Source organism: Rousettus aegyptiacus, unplaced genomic scaffold (genome assembly GCF_014176215.1).
Source record: "Rousettus aegyptiacus isolate mRouAeg1 unplaced genomic scaffold, mRouAeg1.p scaffold_m13_p_9, whole genome shotgun sequence".
In the NCBI taxonomy this organism is placed as follows: Eukaryota; Metazoa; Chordata; class Mammalia; order Chiroptera; family Pteropodidae; genus Rousettus; species Rousettus aegyptiacus.
The window spans coordinates 87,537,484-87,553,676 of record NW_023416312.1 but is presented as its reverse complement, the minus strand read 5'-3'; the positions used below and the strand labels follow the sequence as shown (position 1 = coordinate 87,553,676).

The 16,193-nt window shown below is 36.9% G+C and overlaps 2 protein-coding genes across 5 annotated transcripts in view; both read left to right on the top strand.

The window, feature by feature from the left end:
* ARHGEF6 (Rac/Cdc42 guanine nucleotide exchange factor 6) overlaps positions 1-16,193 on the top strand; it is a 107,903-nt gene that overhangs the window by 79,900 nt on the left and 11,810 nt on the right. For 3 of the 4 annotated variants that reach the window (XM_016127494.2, XM_016127495.2, XM_016127496.2), the window contains 10 exons: positions 1,328-1,387; positions 3,319-3,465; positions 5,872-5,958; positions 7,196-7,274; positions 8,291-8,436; positions 9,505-9,630; positions 11,211-11,231; positions 12,209-12,302; positions 13,371-13,460; positions 15,664-15,763. In XM_016127494.2, coding sequence (XP_015982980.1) covers positions 1,328-1,387; positions 3,319-3,465; positions 5,872-5,958; positions 7,196-7,274; positions 8,291-8,436; positions 9,505-9,630; positions 11,211-11,231; positions 12,209-12,302; positions 13,371-13,460; positions 15,664-15,763 — 950 coding nt within the window. The remainder of the gene's footprint in view (positions 1-1,327; positions 1,388-3,318; positions 3,466-5,871; positions 5,959-7,195; positions 7,275-8,290; positions 8,437-9,504; positions 9,631-11,210; positions 11,232-12,208; positions 12,303-13,370; positions 13,461-15,663; positions 15,764-16,193) is intronic. The other variant, XM_016127493.2, reaches the window with a different exon arrangement.
* LOC107501390 (40S ribosomal protein S29-like) lies at positions 5,970-7,189 on the top strand. The gene has a single exon (XM_036226714.1). It carries the CDS (start codon positions 6,419-6,421, stop codon positions 6,587-6,589), a length of 171 nt encoding a protein of 56 aa, XP_036082607.1. The 5' UTR covers positions 5,970-6,418; the 3' UTR covers positions 6,590-7,189.

Below are 16,193 nucleotides of genomic sequence, written 5' to 3'. Positions count from 1 at the left end.
TTTCCAAAAGCTAAACCAGTTCACTGAAGCATTTGAGGTTTACCTCTCCTTGTTTATCACAAAAATCCAGAAACAAGTGGCCTCAGTTTCTGTTACTGCTCAGTGCTGAACTATGAATATACACTTAATTTGAAGAGGAAAATCCCCAGATGCTTCCATTGCCTGGATCTTCTTTCTTAGCCTTCCTCATATTGAAGCCCATTTCTAGTCCTGCCTCCATTTGCTGTCAATTACCTGCCTTTAGCTGCCTTCCATTTCCCACCATCAGATAATACATACCCTTAGCACTAGTTCATCATCTGGTGAGGTACTTGATCCAGTTTTCTGATTGTTTAGCACAGCTTCTGGCTAATGGTACATTAGAACCTGAACTTCACAGCTATCAGCTGATTTGGGTAAGGATAAATTTAACTATAAAAGAATAGAGCCCTCTTTTATAAGCAATACTGTTCTTGGCTTGGGTCAGACCACTAGTCTGTTTAGCTCTTTATTTAATCACCTAAGGCTGGTCAAGCAGCAGATTTTGCCTCCTCATTATTCCCACTGAATTCTCAAATTTAGGTACATAACTACACCCCAATGCTCCAATGTTAGGTGGATACCTACTCCCAAGAAGCTCAACTTTCCCTTCATAAACAGTAATGTAGGTGTGCATACCTCAAAGACATTTTTTCAACCTGTCCACTTTTTAGGGTTGTAAGTACCATAAAATTGCAGATTATATGTAATAATCTTGCTTAAGAAGAAGCATGTAGTATAAAACTTGGAATTTCTTCCCATCTGCCCTATTGAATCTGCCAAAAGAAAGTAGAGGCATTTTAGATGAGATTGGATTGATTTTTCTCTAACTACCACTCTGTTCCCATAATTTCCAACTTCTTGTCATTTGCTAACAATATGACTAATGATGCCTTCCAAATAATTATTATTTATTATCTAAAGTATAACAGCAAAAGAAAATGGAAACTTTTGCCTCAATAACCACAACTATGTTGTTACCCAATATGCGATGTGTTACCAGCAGTCTTAATTCTTAATCACCTAACATTCGGAGGTGCTGATATTCTAAATGCTCAAATGCTGTTTTATTTTTTAATCTTTAAATTAGCATACAGTAAAATTGACTTTTTTATTTTGGTGTACAGTTCTATGACTTTTAACATATGTGTAGATTCATGTTACCACCACTACAATTGAGATATGGAACAGTTCCATCATCCCTTAAAATTTACTCTCTTTGCAGATACACTCTCATCCCACCCCTAACTCCTGGCAACTGCTAATCTGTTCTCCTTTAATATTGTTTTAAAATGTATTCCTTTAATAGGATACGCATCCAGATCATCAGGATATTCTGAAAGCAATCATAGCGTTCAAAACTCTTATGGTAGGTGATGCTCTAAAATTATTTCTCCATTTTTATACTTTGTTCCTAAAAGAGTGATTTGTGTGTAACGTTTCTTTCCTTATGCAAAGGTCTTCAGAGTGGAAAATGCTCTAGTGACAGTATCGCAGTGATTGTTTTATTTAATTTTGTCTTCCAAAAATCATGCTTATGAAAGGTTGCCAGACTGAAGGATAAAGCACTCACATTTGAAGTCTCTGCCACATTAAGCATTGCTGTGTAGGTGGGGGGTTTCCTTTAGTCTCTTTGTCTTTACCCCTGTGTTGCTCACTTTATGTCAGTGCAACTTCTTCACTGATTGGCATCAATACAGGATTAATCTACTTATGCCATAGAGTGCAGAGTTTATTATTTGCATATGAAAAAGAAATCCTTCATTAAATCTGAAAGGAAAAAAGGCCTAAAATACAATGCTCTCTATAGATTGCTATCAGAAGTACCTGTAATCTTGTATCTTGAGCATCATGGTTAATGGTTTCTTGAACCAACTGGTATAAAATCACTTGGTGGTATTTTAGGAGGAAAGAAAATGTCATTTTGGGTGATTGATTACGTTTAACTTCAATTTATGACATTTCTGTAGCATCTCAAGTGATTGGAATCAATGTTTATTGATTCTTGCTGTAATGTTGTGATGCAACATTCACCATCACCTTGTTTTTATTGCTATTAAAGAACCAGTACATGACATGTCCATGGTTAAGTAGCAAATTGAAGTCCAGAGTAAGATATTAGTTTAATATTGCTGTTGTAGGTCAAGAAAAGTCAAATGTTGGCAGTTTCACGTGGTTCAATGCATGAAACCCAGGGCATTTACTATCATTTGTGTTCCTTTTATTTTTTCTATGTAAGTTGAATTTAAAATCCTTTTTTCTAAAACCATATTTCTTTCTGATCATTTTACATGTTTAAAACTTGTTTTGATGGTTATAGTATATTTATTTCTACTATAGATGCTTCAAAAATATGTGCACAATGAATTCATTTTTTTAAGTTTCTATTTAGCTAAAAGGGGCAGCAGAGATTTTATAGAAAATACATCCCCCAAAAACTGTGAGATTCATTTAGAAACAGTGACATAACTAACCAAATGTTTATTTTCATATTCAGTTTGAAATCAATACTATTAAATTACTCTTAGATAACTTCACACTTTCTGAAGCAATGGTGTATGTGTGTGCATGTGTGTGTGTGTGCAGTATTCGTACCCCACATATTGTTTCTTAGTTTGTATTTTCAGTTTGTATTCATGAAATTCAGTTGTATCTCTTTTTTATAATCCTTTTAGGAATAAAAATTGATTTAGTCTTCTTAATATAATTTATTACCGGTCCCTAAATGAAGTATAGGACAGTGCATATGTGTCATTATGAGATCAATTTGATTTACTGTGGCATAAGGAATTTAATTTTCTCTTTTTCTATAACTGCTGGAGTTTTTTTTAAAGATATTATTTAATTGGAAACTGAGCATATGTTAGAAACATAAAATCGCTTTGTAAATAAAGCACTGTTTATGCAGATAGATGAAATAGAGAGAAGCTAGAGCAGGGACACCAACCAGCAGATCTGAATCTTCCAGTCGCTTTCTTTACTCTGGTTAAAGTGATTCTACTACTTGTCTACCTATGCTCCTTGCAGAGAACAAGAAGCAAGGACTTTCTACCACTTCATCTTGATGTTTTGGCAAAATGAAAGGTAGCTCTTCCTCACAAAACTTTTGGGGGCTCCCAGCTAGAGATTTAGTGTAGTGAATCTTCATGTCTGTCAGTATATCAGTGATTGGATTCTTGGTGAGGAATAGAACTCAGTGAACATTTGTGAAAGTCAAAAGCCACATCTTAACTTTGGTCTTGGTTTAGGTCTGTTTCATAAGAATTCCTATCTCATTATGTGCTGCTTTTGGTTCTGTAGGGGCAGTGCCAAGATTTAAGAAAGAGAAAACAGCTAGAGTTGCAGATACTGTCTGAACCTATTCAGGCATGGGAAGGCGAGGATATTAAAACCTTGGGAAATGTGATTTTTATGTCACAAGTAATGGTGCAGTATGGAACATGTGAGGTAAGATGTTTCAAATCTCAACACCGTTTTTTCCATCTTTCACATTTTTCCTTATCTGTTCTTCCATCAAGGTCAAATGCTCAAATATTCAAAGAAACTGAGTGCTTATTCTTTTCCCAACACTGCTGGGTTCTATGGGAGATAAAAGGAAAGAATGCAGTAATTCCCTGCCTTCAGAGAACTCCTTAACTACAGATTAAATCACAAGCTTCAAGTAGAAAACAAACCAAAATAGTCAATGTCAGTTTGTGCAGTCTCAACAATAGATTCCATAGAAGTTCAGAGAAGGGAGAGAGCAAGATTTTATGAAAATAAGACTTGAGGAGGAGGGCCATGAAGAGAAAAGGGGAGAATTTCATAAGGCAGAGCTCATTCTTATTTCAGGAGAGAACAGGAACATGGCCTTTTTTTCTGTAAAACATTAAGAAGCCAGTGTGTTGAGAGCAGAGGAAGCATGTTAGGCAGAGTGAAAGAGAAGATGATTGAGTCAGAGTCAGGCTATGAAGAACCTGGGATGTCAGGCAAGAGTAGTTCAGATTGATGCAGCAGGCAATAGAAAACTATGAGTCCTGAGTAGTAGAGAAAAACAATGAAAATGGTGTTTATGACACTTAATCTGACAACCATATATGTCAGGTAAACTGGAGGAGATGGAGCTAGAAACAGAAAGGTTAGCTGAGTCGGAAAGTGATAAGTACCCTTGATGAAGGTAGTGGTGAAGAGAATGAAACTTAAGGGGCAAAGCTAAGACATGTTTAGAAGGGAAAGTTTATAGGAATTTGTGACCTATGGGCTAGAGATGATAGATGTAATTTTAGACCTGTTAATATTCAAGTGACTGTAGGTATCCCAATGAAGATGTTTTGTAGGCAGCTGTTAAAATAGTGTAGAAATGTAGGTGGGAGACAGAGTTAAAGGCAGAGATTTAGATGTCCCTGACAGATGGGCCTTCCTAGGAAGTAAATATCCAGAGAGAAGCACAGAGGGCTGAAGATGGATTATATCTTTTAGAAAGGGGGTAGGGGAGGGGAGGAAAATTGATTTTTTTCAACTGGTATGATTTATCAGGTGTTAGAATTGTCTTCTTCCTCACAAAACATCTTCCTATACTCCATGACAGGTCTCTGTAAGATTCATTGCATTTGGGTTAAGAAGTAATCTCATTTAAAATGTAGATTCCTTGGGGAAGGTTAATGCAGAGAGTTTAACTATTAGTCTCACACCTTTGGGATAAACCTCTTTGGTGAAGGGAGGAAGAATCAGTGCCAGAAAGAAAAGAGGAAGAGGAAGATTAGAAGAGAATTGGGGAGTATGGTGTCATGGAAATTCCAGTAGGAGCATTTGAAAGTGGTCAGCCCACTGAGCACTGCTGAAGGTTCAGAGGTCAAGGAACATGAAGACCAAGAAGAAGCCATTGAATTTCACTAGAAGGCAGTTATTGATGACTTTGAGAAAACAGTAAGGGTCAGCAGGGAGGGATCCATGGAGAGAAAATGAAGGCAGCAAGAAATATGGCAATAAATGTCAAGAAATAGGATATTTTGTATGAGGAGTCACAGGGACAAGTGAAGGCCTATTAGGCTAGGAGATGTGCATATGTTAAAAGCAAAAGAGAAAAAGCTAGTTGAACAGAAGAGGCTGCTGGAAGAAGGAGGAGGAGACGAAATGTCTGTAGAAGGAAGCCAAGCAAGAGAAAAATGCCAAAGGATACAGAGCACTTGTCAGAAGAGTTAGCCTCAAAAGGTTGCTCTTCTCAAGTGAGAGGAAGGAAATGGAGATAAGTATAAGGATAATAGGAGCTAAGATGGTTAGACATATAAGCTGAATGTAATTGTTTTCATCTCCCAATTGCATATCTGTTTAAGGAGTTCAGAAGTCCTTATATATAAAATTTTCTTTAGTACCATTAAAAAAGTATTTATTTTGTTTTACATAGATGTAATAACTATCTTGTTCTTACTGATTAAAAGTAATTTTATAAATAAGAATTTAACACATTAGAGCATAATAAATTTCCTATCACCTGAAAAACCCTTTATTTTGCTGTTTTACAAAGTAAAGTCATTTTTTTGGTGAGCCTACAGACTTATCTTGTGCTCCGGCTATTGCTTGGACAGGAAGGTGTTAACTGTGAATTCTCAGGCTTACATACCTGGGAAACAAGCATGGTCATTTGTATTTAACTATTATGTATAGGAAAGAGGGATTAACTATGGGTTTATATGCATTTCAAAGTAAGATTCAACTAGTTCTGTGCTTTAAAGTTGGGTATCTTTAAGAAAAATCACTGCCCATGTTTCATTGCCTTATTAAAGACCTGTATTGCAAAACAGTGATTCCAGTAATTCTTAACAAACAAAACAGCCGATTTCTATTCTCCATTTCATAATTTTCATTCCACTTCAGGAAAAAGAAGAACGGTACCTCATGTTATTTTCAAATGTCTTAATAATGTTATCTGCAAGTCCTCGGATGAGTGGCTTTATCTATCAGGTTAGTAGTTTTCATATAAAAGAAAAAGTAGGAACCATAATGAAAAGAGGTTTTCATCCAGATGCAATATTTCCACTATGGCTTTAAAAGCTCCAGCCAGAAAAGGCAGAATATTCGGACACTTCATTGTAATTAAACAGCTTATAAGAGCAGATATTCCTTACATCAAAGGCCTTTGTATTACTCAAATGAGTTTATCCTGAATGTCTACTGCTCTGGTTATGAACTAGGTTATGAATGTATAAATAGGAATCTAAGTCTGCAACTAAATCAATTAGCAGCAGCATTTTACAGGCCCACATTATATCATTACTGCTGAGAAAACTTGAAGCTGAGACCTTTTCCTATGACTGTCTTTATTACAGTCATATCACATAATTTGGGTTTCTGAGATACGAGCCATTAAATTCCTTAAGAAATTAAACTTCTACTTTTATCTCATTGCACCTGAAAGAACAAGATGGGTCACCAGCAACTCTACTGGAGCCATCTGAGAAAATTTAGCCAGGGTTCTCGTTCTTGCCACATCTGCTCAAACTGGCACAGTCTGATCTGGAAATATGGCCTCTATATGCATGGCCAGTGTTTCCATCCATATGTGAAGGATAAGGGCTTCATTAAGTTGGACTAAGTGAGCTTCCTTGAATGGGTCATTCTAGACATCTACCTTACTGTAGAAACAATGCTAGCTCTTTGTATATAAAGTAAAAACTTCAATTATAAGTGTTTTAATGTGAATGGGATAGTCACATGATCATGGAAATATCATTTTTGAATTTTACTATTATCTTCTCAGTGGATTCATCTTCAAAATTGATGGCTGGTTTCTCCCTGGTTATATAAAAGGATTCATGCTGGAAAAAGAAAGCAATTAAACTTCCCTCAGTCTGCTCCCAAAATATGGAGTATTATAAGTTACTGTTGCCTTTTATATTTTGGACTAGTAGTGACTAATTGTCACAAAATTTGAGTCTTTGTTTACAGATTCTTATGAAAATGTATTCGAAAAATAAACTATTTGTAAATCCTGATCTTTTAGGAAAACACAACCCACATTTCCCCCTTATTTTCTTGTCTGATTAAAATTTAAAGCAGGGAAACATATTAACTATTGACAGACCAGAGAAATATGTCTAGTCATAATTGAGCAGTGATTCCTGAGAGAGTCAGAAAATCTAATAGAAATAAGCAGAGACACATATAAACACAGATTTAATGGAATTTTTTTTCCTGATAGGGAAAAATACCAATAGCAGGAATGGTGATGACTAGATTAGATGAAATTGAAGGGAATGACTACATATTTGAAATCACAGGTAGGTAATTTTCTCTTTTTCATGTAGCTACTTCAAATCTTTTTTGGAAAGAAGTGGGGTTTAAATGAAAAATACTATTATTTTCTGTTATATAGTCCATGAGTAAGTTTTACATGGTCATGGCAAAGTATATTCCATTTCCTGGGATAATTAAGGTACAGCAATAGAAAAAAGAAGTCTCCTGGTCATTCAAAAGCCTCGGCTTTGCCATTAGTTTCAATCTTCTCTTGCATAAGAGCTACTTGTTAGAGCAAAGAAATAACAAAATGGAATGATGTAAATGCAATTTTCTCCCCCTTCTGTCATCTGTTCCCTTATGGCAGAGGAGCTAAAGATGTGGAATTTTATCTGCAATTTTATCATCAGCCTATGAATTAGAAAGATTGGGTTATGTTTCTAAAAAGTGCTGAAAAGCCATGACACTTTCTTCACAAACTGAGCAAAATGCCAGGATTCAATAATGCTCCCTGACATATAGGCCTGTTGTCCCTTTTGCCAGGCCTTTGTGATTTACATGTAATGGTTGTAGTTGTACTTTTTCCACTGATAGGGTGCAATGGCTAACCCTGGGATAATAGCCCCAGGCCTTACCCATCTCTTTCCCAATAAGGAACCCAATATTTAGTGTTGGCTGTAACCAGTCTTAATTTAATCTTGTTTCAACTTTTATATTGTGTAAAGCAATACAATATTCTTATTTTAGTCAATGAACTTGTTGGACTCTGTGCTTAAAATTATGGATTGTGAGTTTGTTTTGTGTGAAATTTTGTACTACTTCTAAGACTCTGTAAGCAGTAAGAATCAAGAACAGTGTTATAAATCAGATGTGAATATTTCTTTATTATCAAAGCTTATCTGTTCTTGATCTAAAAGTTTTGAAAGAGTTATCCCATTGGTATGCAAACTCCTGAAAATAGACACCCAAGTCCTGGTTTTGTGAAGTATATTTATGAATGAGGCAAGCTCAAGGTTCTCCTTGCCTTTTGTTTCTAAATGCTCATAATCGGGCGATACAGGTAACATAATAGAGAGAATTGTGGTTCATTGCAACAACAACCAGGATTTCCAAGAATGGCTGGAACAGCTGTGCAGACTTATTAGAGGACCTGCCTCCTGCAGTTCGTTATCCAAGACATCATTGTCATCTTGTAGTGCTCATTCTGTAAGTAGCCTGTTTGTTCTGTCCAGGGGTTACTGAATCTCTTGTCAAATTCTGCCTGCTGAGGATTTATAAGAAGCAGTGAGCATGCTCTTAATCTTTGGGTAATCTATATTTGTAGGTTTTTTTTAGTACAGTTAAACCTCACTAATTCTAATTTCTTGTTGTGGAGAGAGGACTATCTAAATTAATACAAAGGTTTACTTAGAGATGTGTGGTTTACTTTGACCTTAACTTGGAGTACCAACTAACTGCTAGCAAAGTTTTGCTAACCAGAAGTCCTGCTGAGATGTTTTAGTAATAAGATTTATATTAGTTAATAACTGTTATTCTTATATGAATAATGTGCTAAGTCAAAACAAATAGTTTACCTTTATAAGTAGTTAAGCATCTCCACATAATCTCATTTATGCTATCACATTCACTGAGTAAACTTCAAGGATAAACTTTTAACATTGCCTTCTTCCAAGTTATCATAAATTTAGCATTCATGTAATTTGAAATTGATAAGATTTTATTGTACTTGCTGAGTGAAATCGAAGATATGCTGCGATCTGTTAACACTCAAACCTCTGATACTGAAATTCCAGTTTTGAGCACTGTGTGTTGTGGTGGGAAGAACAAGGGCTTTGGCATCAGATCTGGGTTCAAATCTTGACTTCACCAATTGGTAGTTACTTCACTTTGCTAAGGTTTGTCTTAGGTTGTTCTGATGAATGACCTATTTAACCATCTAATAGAGTGCCAAATACATGACTATACTCATTCAAAATTAACTGTTACTACACTTTCCTCCCTTATAGAGGAGGAAAAATGACTTTAATGAAATTGCAGAAGAGAGCAGGAGGACAGGATCATAGGATGTTGAGTCCATTTTGTGTTGCTCCTTGGAGACCCCATAACCTTGACTGGAAAGTACCAGCTCTCAAACTGGAGACTTTTGTTTTCCCTTCTTTCCCTTTCTATGGCTGGCTTTGCTAATCCAATGAAATTATTGTTGTTCTCTCACTGTGGGGCACAAGGTTGGGTTCAGATGGCAGAGTGCCAACATCTCACTGGACATTTTCCCAGTCTTTTAGTTCTACCGGACAGACTCGAGGACCCTTGGAGCCTCCTCAAATTATAAAACCATGGAGTTTAAGTTGTCTACGACCTGCACCTCCACTTAGACCATCAGCAGCTCTAGGTTATAAAGAGGTAATTTTGCTACATGTGGTATAAAATGCTTCTGACAAGCTAATTTTGTAGCTTATTACAAATTGTTCTATGGGAATATGCTTAGAACTTATGATAGGTGATACATGTTAGTCAATCTTGAATTGCTAGAATCAGTGATTTTTTGAAAATTTCTTAATTTCTTAATTTTCTATTTCCCCATTGTCCATCTACAAATATTTATTGACTATCAACAGGGTTTATGTGCACTGCCCAAATTTCCTTGGCCTCCTTCTGAAGTGCCTCTGGTTTACCTTTATGATGATATGATCATTTATAAGTTGGTAGTGATATACACACATCTCAAACAAGAGCCACTTCATTAAGAGTTGAATTTCTAAACAAGCAGACCCAAATCTGCATTTTGGATTATTTTGATCTATTTAACCATATTAGTAAAGTCTTATGGGAGCAAGACATGACTTGGATCTATGAAAGCCTGAACTATTTGCTGCAGTTGGAAAGGGAAAATAATTTAATGAAAGGAATATCTTTTAAAAAGGAGTCTTCTCAGTGACAACCTTAGAGGACATTTGATATATGGGTAGTGTGGGGATTTCAAGGTTTTTTTTTTCTCTTGAAGTTGCAGTCAGGAAATGTCAGTCACTAGCTTCTGTAACTGTGTGGAGTGTTACCTTTTCCATCCAGTGCTTCCCCCCCCAACCTGTTGCTCATCATTTCAGCTTTCAGAAAAGATCCTCATTTATTAGTAAATGTTCTTTAAATAGGTCTTACTGAGTGAAGAATTAAGTTTGTGATAGTTGGGAGACACATCATAGAATTATGATGCAAAGGCAGCATATATTTCTATATCAGATGTGTGGTTTGATGAGTGATGCAGATTTAGCTGAATTTTGATTTTGTTTTTATTTAAAATACTATGCTACTGTTTCAATTAATTGTTGCCTCAACTCTTAGTGTAGTGAAAAATGGAACAATATTTAGACACTGGAGGATATTTTTGATCCTTTCAACCCAACATTATAGGAAAAATAATCCTGGAGCTGAATCTTTACTATGTAACAGTAGTTAGAATTTGGCCAAGAAACAGTCCCATGGGTTTGCTTTGGAAATTGACCTATGATACCTGCAATCATCCAATTTTCTTTGACTACCTAAACCAGGAGTGCCACTTCATAGTTATGTAGGTCCCCCTTTTAATGATGAATATTTCATAATTGTCTGTTACTAAATTCAAATTAAGGTGAACTTTGAATGGTAAAGTTGACTTAATCTTTCACAGAACTAATCCATTAAAACTAAGGCATGATCACTTTGTTTCTGCTGGGAGAAGGGACTTATTAATAAATTCTTACTATGTGGTGTATAATTTTAATTATTTTCAGTGTTTGTTATTCTGCACAGAACTGTATTGCTTGGGCTTTTGCATGATGGTATTGCATCTGAAACTAATGTGGGAAACGTGATGATATTCTCTCTGTGTGATTTATGATAACACTAACATTTCAAATGTTGTTTTAGAATTATTGATAAATGGATTTGGTCATTGTAACCATCGATCTCTCACGCTCATCTTCTCTTTCTTTACATATTCACTTTAGAGGATGTCTTATATCTTAAAGGTAAGGGTAGAACACTATCTTTGGCTTACAGTGACATCATAATGCTGTTCTGTAACCGTTGATGAATGAAGCTTTCTTTTATGCTTGTTTTGTCCCTTGTTATTATTGGTGGCTAAAATATGGAGATGCAAATCTGACATGTAAGTACTTTCTTCAAAAAAGCAGGCTTTTATAAAATACATATGAAAATGTCATCTTATAATACCTTTAATATGCCTGTTTTTCTGTTTTTTTTTAATGCTGTGTTTTTCTATTTTTGTCATGTGAGTTTTTCATATCTGTTTATTCATATGGCAAAAGCAAATGCAATAATTTATATAATATCTCTTTTACCTACTAATTAAAAATATAGCTTTTTAGATGTATATTTAAGCTCAGCTGTAGGAAAGTTACTCCTAACCCAAAATTATTATCGGTAAGTCATTTATTTGGCTCTCCTCTCTGACTGCAGGGAAATTACTTAGTCCCTCTGCCTTAATTTTCCCATATGACAAATAGAAATTAATATTCTTTGCTGTGGGACTGTTGCTAAGGAAAATTTATTTAAATAATTTTAAAGCTCTTTGAAAAGTGGCATATACTATAATAGTAGTTACAATTGTTATTTAATTCCCTTAAAACTGTATTAGTGGGGAATATAAACCAAGTTAGTTAAACTTTTATTTCTCTAGGATTGACATCCATTACTTTTTCTGCAGATGGTACTCTAAAGGTATTTGGCCTCCTGAAGAATCTGCTGCATCTTCAGTAGGCACACTCCATTCTTATTTCCATCCCTCTGGCAATTGAGAGGATAATGTGTTTTATTTAACCTTTGAAGTTTATTGGAGCCATTTTTATTGTGTCTAGTATTAAATTTTGATGCACTCCTGAGACTGTCAAAATAAGAGAGAGGCATTCTATTTAATTTCATTTGCTCTTTTAAATTTGTTTTTGGAGGAGAATTTTAATTCATAAAGAAAACTCTATTCTTGCAGGAGTCTAGTAAAAGCCCCAAAACGATGAAGAAATTTCTTCATAAAAGAAAGACCGAAAGAAAGCCATCAGAGGAGGAATATGTGATTCGGAAAAGTATGTGTTTTGTACTTCCTGAAAGTTGATATGGATGAAATAACAGAAGAATTTTTTTTAAGGCAGATAATTAGAGAAATTTTTCCTGGCATCATGTGCTACACAAAGTAAAAAAGCGCATGGGAAGTTTTGGTCACCTCTAAGATTTTTGAATAAGCCACCTCCTGCTGCACTTCATATCATCTTAGGCAGATACCATCTGTATGATTTTTGTGTTGAATATTTTGACCCATCTGATTTAGAACCACTAAAAGGACCATTTGTTGCAGATACATTTTTTCCTCTTAGTTTCTGATGCCTGCAATAATTTCCTCTACTGAGATAGACTAAATAGACCTGAAGACTGAAATCTGTCTGGAAGTCTAATACTCTGTGATGTTCTCAGTTAGCCAAGGAATCACCCTGCTGACATGCAGATTTGCAGCTGGACTGTAAAGTTGATTAGCCAATCGATATGTACTTACTTGCCTCTACGGCTGAGAGTAAGTGATGTCTCACAAACGGGTGACAGAACTGTGTTTATAAGTCAAAAAATATAGTCTGGATAAAACTCTAGCTTCTTCATCTTCCATCCCCCACCCCACACTTAGGTATGCATATCAGCATGTTAACGAGATTCTGCCATCCAGTCATTTCAAGAATGAGTCAGAGGAGGATGAAGGAGGAGAGAGAATCAATGACTATGCTAGCTAGTTAGAATATGGGTGGGGTTAATGGGGAAAGCTTCCTAGAGAAGGTGAGCCTTGAAATTCAAAGGAGAGAAAGGATGTGGTATATCGGATGAGAACTGAGGCTAGGATCAAACCCAGTGCTATAATCGTGACCATGAAGAGAAAACTACAGGACTCCACAATTTAGAGCTCTGGGTGGACTACTGACCCCAAAGCTCCATGGGGATATTGTCACTCTCACTCCATTATGAGAGTGTGACAGCTTTTCCTCCTGCCTTTCAGAAACACCACTGTTCATAGAAGCCAGTCTCCAGTGTACTGGGGAGTGCTCTGCAACTTTTTGAGGGTCCAGAGGCATATATCTCTATGAAAAGTCATTGTTATTAAAATTTCATAGGTACAGCTGCTCTGGAAGAAGATGCTCAGATTCTTAAAGTGATCGAAGCCTACTGTACCAGCGCAAACTTTCAACAAGGCCATAGCTCAAGTAGGTTTCCCCAAACCACTTTCTCTAATGAATAATGTTTCTTTTTCCCTGCTCATTGCCTCTTATAAGAGACAAGCAACTCACATGGGTTGCAGGGTGTGAAAAGCAGGTGACTTGATGCAGAGGAGCGGTGTAGGACTGCATCTTTCAGATAAGGTGGTTTTGGCTACCAAGCGGTTTGTTTACCCTGTTTCTTTTCACCCAGAGAGAACGAGATGCAAGACTAAAAAAGTTGGAGGTGACAGAAATGAAAAAATTTTTTTCAAGTCATTCTCCTTTGAAGTACACAGATACCTTCACCATCACTAGTTAGGAATTAAAGAGCCCATAGAGTTCCTGTGTCTGTGAACTGATGCTAATCTCTTCTTATAGGCAGATTTGGAAAGGAAGTCAAAATACTATCTTTGATCAGCTGCATATTTAAGTGAACAGTGCTTCACCAAACTCATTTCAAAGTTGCTCTGAAAATCTGGAAATGTAACTACCTAGCAGGGGCTGTTCGGAATGTATACAATTTATCAGGGAGATGTTAGAAGAGGGTATTTCCCCGAACAACTTTCAGGCCACAAATTGAAAGCGAGATAGTTTTCTGATTCATCCGTGTGCTTTTTAAAAAGCCAGGTCAGTTATGTCTCTTGTCTTCCATTATTATAGACATTTAGGATATGTTGCGTGGGGTTTTGGCATCTAGGTAAGAAATAAGTTCTCCATCATTCTTCATGTTGGACGACCACTAACCCATCACTTGAGTGTGGAAAGGGATTACTTAGGTGGATTGCTTTGATATATGCTTTCGGAGTAACATATCTCTAAGGCCGTTATGAGGAAAACGCTCGATGTGAAAGTTGACACATTTGACTGTGAAGAGGGGAATGTCACAACTTGTTCTTCACAGATAAAACCTGGCTGTGGCTTTGGGCATGTCCAGCTCTAATAACAAGTTTTGCAGAGCCAGGAAAGGAAAGCGAGAGCAGTTTTTATCGTGAAAACTAGGAATGAGATGTGGAAAAGAAGACACCACAGGAAACAGCCCTCATATATTAAAATCTGATCTCATCTCCTCCCCCACCACCTCTCTTCACATGGACAGAGTCTAGAGTCAATAAATCTGTTCCGAGGTATAGACAGGTGTTCTGGCTTAAAGAGTCACATTTTTGCCTCTTCTCCCTAGCCTACCTTTTGCATGTGGAAAGTGTCTAGTGCAGCAAGCCTTTTAACATTATGGTGACCTACCACCCTCTATCCTTCTCCAGCCGGAAGTCCAATTTCTCTAGAACTGACTGCTATTGTTTCTTGATGGTTGGTCAGTTAGTCAGTCTACTATTTACTTATTAAGTATCCGTGAAATGCTAGGCCTTATGGAAGGCAGAGACACAGCCACCTGAGGAAAGAGGAGGTGATCAAGTGAAGGCAATGAGTGTTCACCACTTGAAGGAGCCTGGCTTAGAAGAGTGGAAACCAGTGGCTCAGGAAGACTGAAGATTAAGGGCTCGAGCTCTGGGAGGAAAGATCCAGAAGTTGTTAGGGGGAGATTGGAAGTGCAGGAGAGCCGTTTGGTCAGGTCCCATGTCTGTTCTATCACCTCTTATAATCCCAGATCCTGGAGTCAGTCTGAGCAGAGAGAAGTCCTATATCTTTCCTGCTGAAATGATAATCTCACAAAACTGATTCAGCCCTTGATCAAAATGGCTTTACCTGACCCTACCTTACCTTATTAGACTGTAAAGAGAACAAATGGGAATGAACGATACTTCTGTAGCCTTTTAAGCACCTTGTGTTCCAGTGCAGTGCTACTCTAAATTTACTAAAATTATATAACATCACAGCATAGGATGTGGTGTGTCCTTCCCTGGAGATGTGCAGAGACACAATGATCATTAGTCAGTTTTTTGCTGTTGAGGAGGCAAAACAATAAAAGATGAGGTCTTGGTTGAGGACAGGTATCAGAGTGGCCCTTTCACATTATTTCTCTGAGTATAAAATGCTCCCCTCTCCAAGATTGAATCAATATATTTAATGTAGTATTTCCTCACTTCAGAAAGATTTGGTCATTAAATGTTGAGTGACTCTTCTCTGGGTGCAAGGTTGCAAAATACTATCAACCAAGAGCCTTCAATAACAATAGAAGAAAGGAACTAACACCTATAAATAGTCTTCACTAGTAACTCTTCCCTCTCCTTTCTCTTGCAACCCTTGTTTGTAGGTGCTCGCAAGGATTCAGTTCCACAAGTCTTACTCCCCGAGGAAGAGAAACTCATCATTGAAGAAACCAGAAGCAACGGCCAGACCATCATTGAAGAAAAGTGAGTAATGTAGGTTACAATTTTTCTGATTTGTCTAGAGACTGGAAAGAAGATTCTGGCTGGGTAATGTGGCTTTGGCATAGCCTCCACTGGAAGACTGTCTGTTCTCATCTGAGAATGTGGCTCTTTTTGCTGATTGTGTAACTGAGAGCCTCAGGAGAGCTGCCTTCCAGCAAACAGAAGAGGGAAGGAGAGGTACAGGGGGTGAAACTCTGTGGTGGCTGTCCCCGGAGTCCATTCTCCCATATATTAAAGAGCTGCAGGGTACACAGGAATGTCACTCTGCATGGTTTTAGGAGGTGCCTGGGAAGGCTACAGAACCACTTTTCCTGCCCAGAGAGATATTTCTCACATTTATTGAGTCAGGCACTAGACTTACACCTACTTGATCTCATTTAAAATTCTACAGCAATCCAGTTATATAAGCATG

Coding starts and splice junctions, on each gene's coding strand:
- LOC107501390 (XM_036226714.1), top strand. CDS start 6,419: ATGGGTCACCAGCAACTCTACTGGAGCCATCTGAGAAAATTTAGCCAG.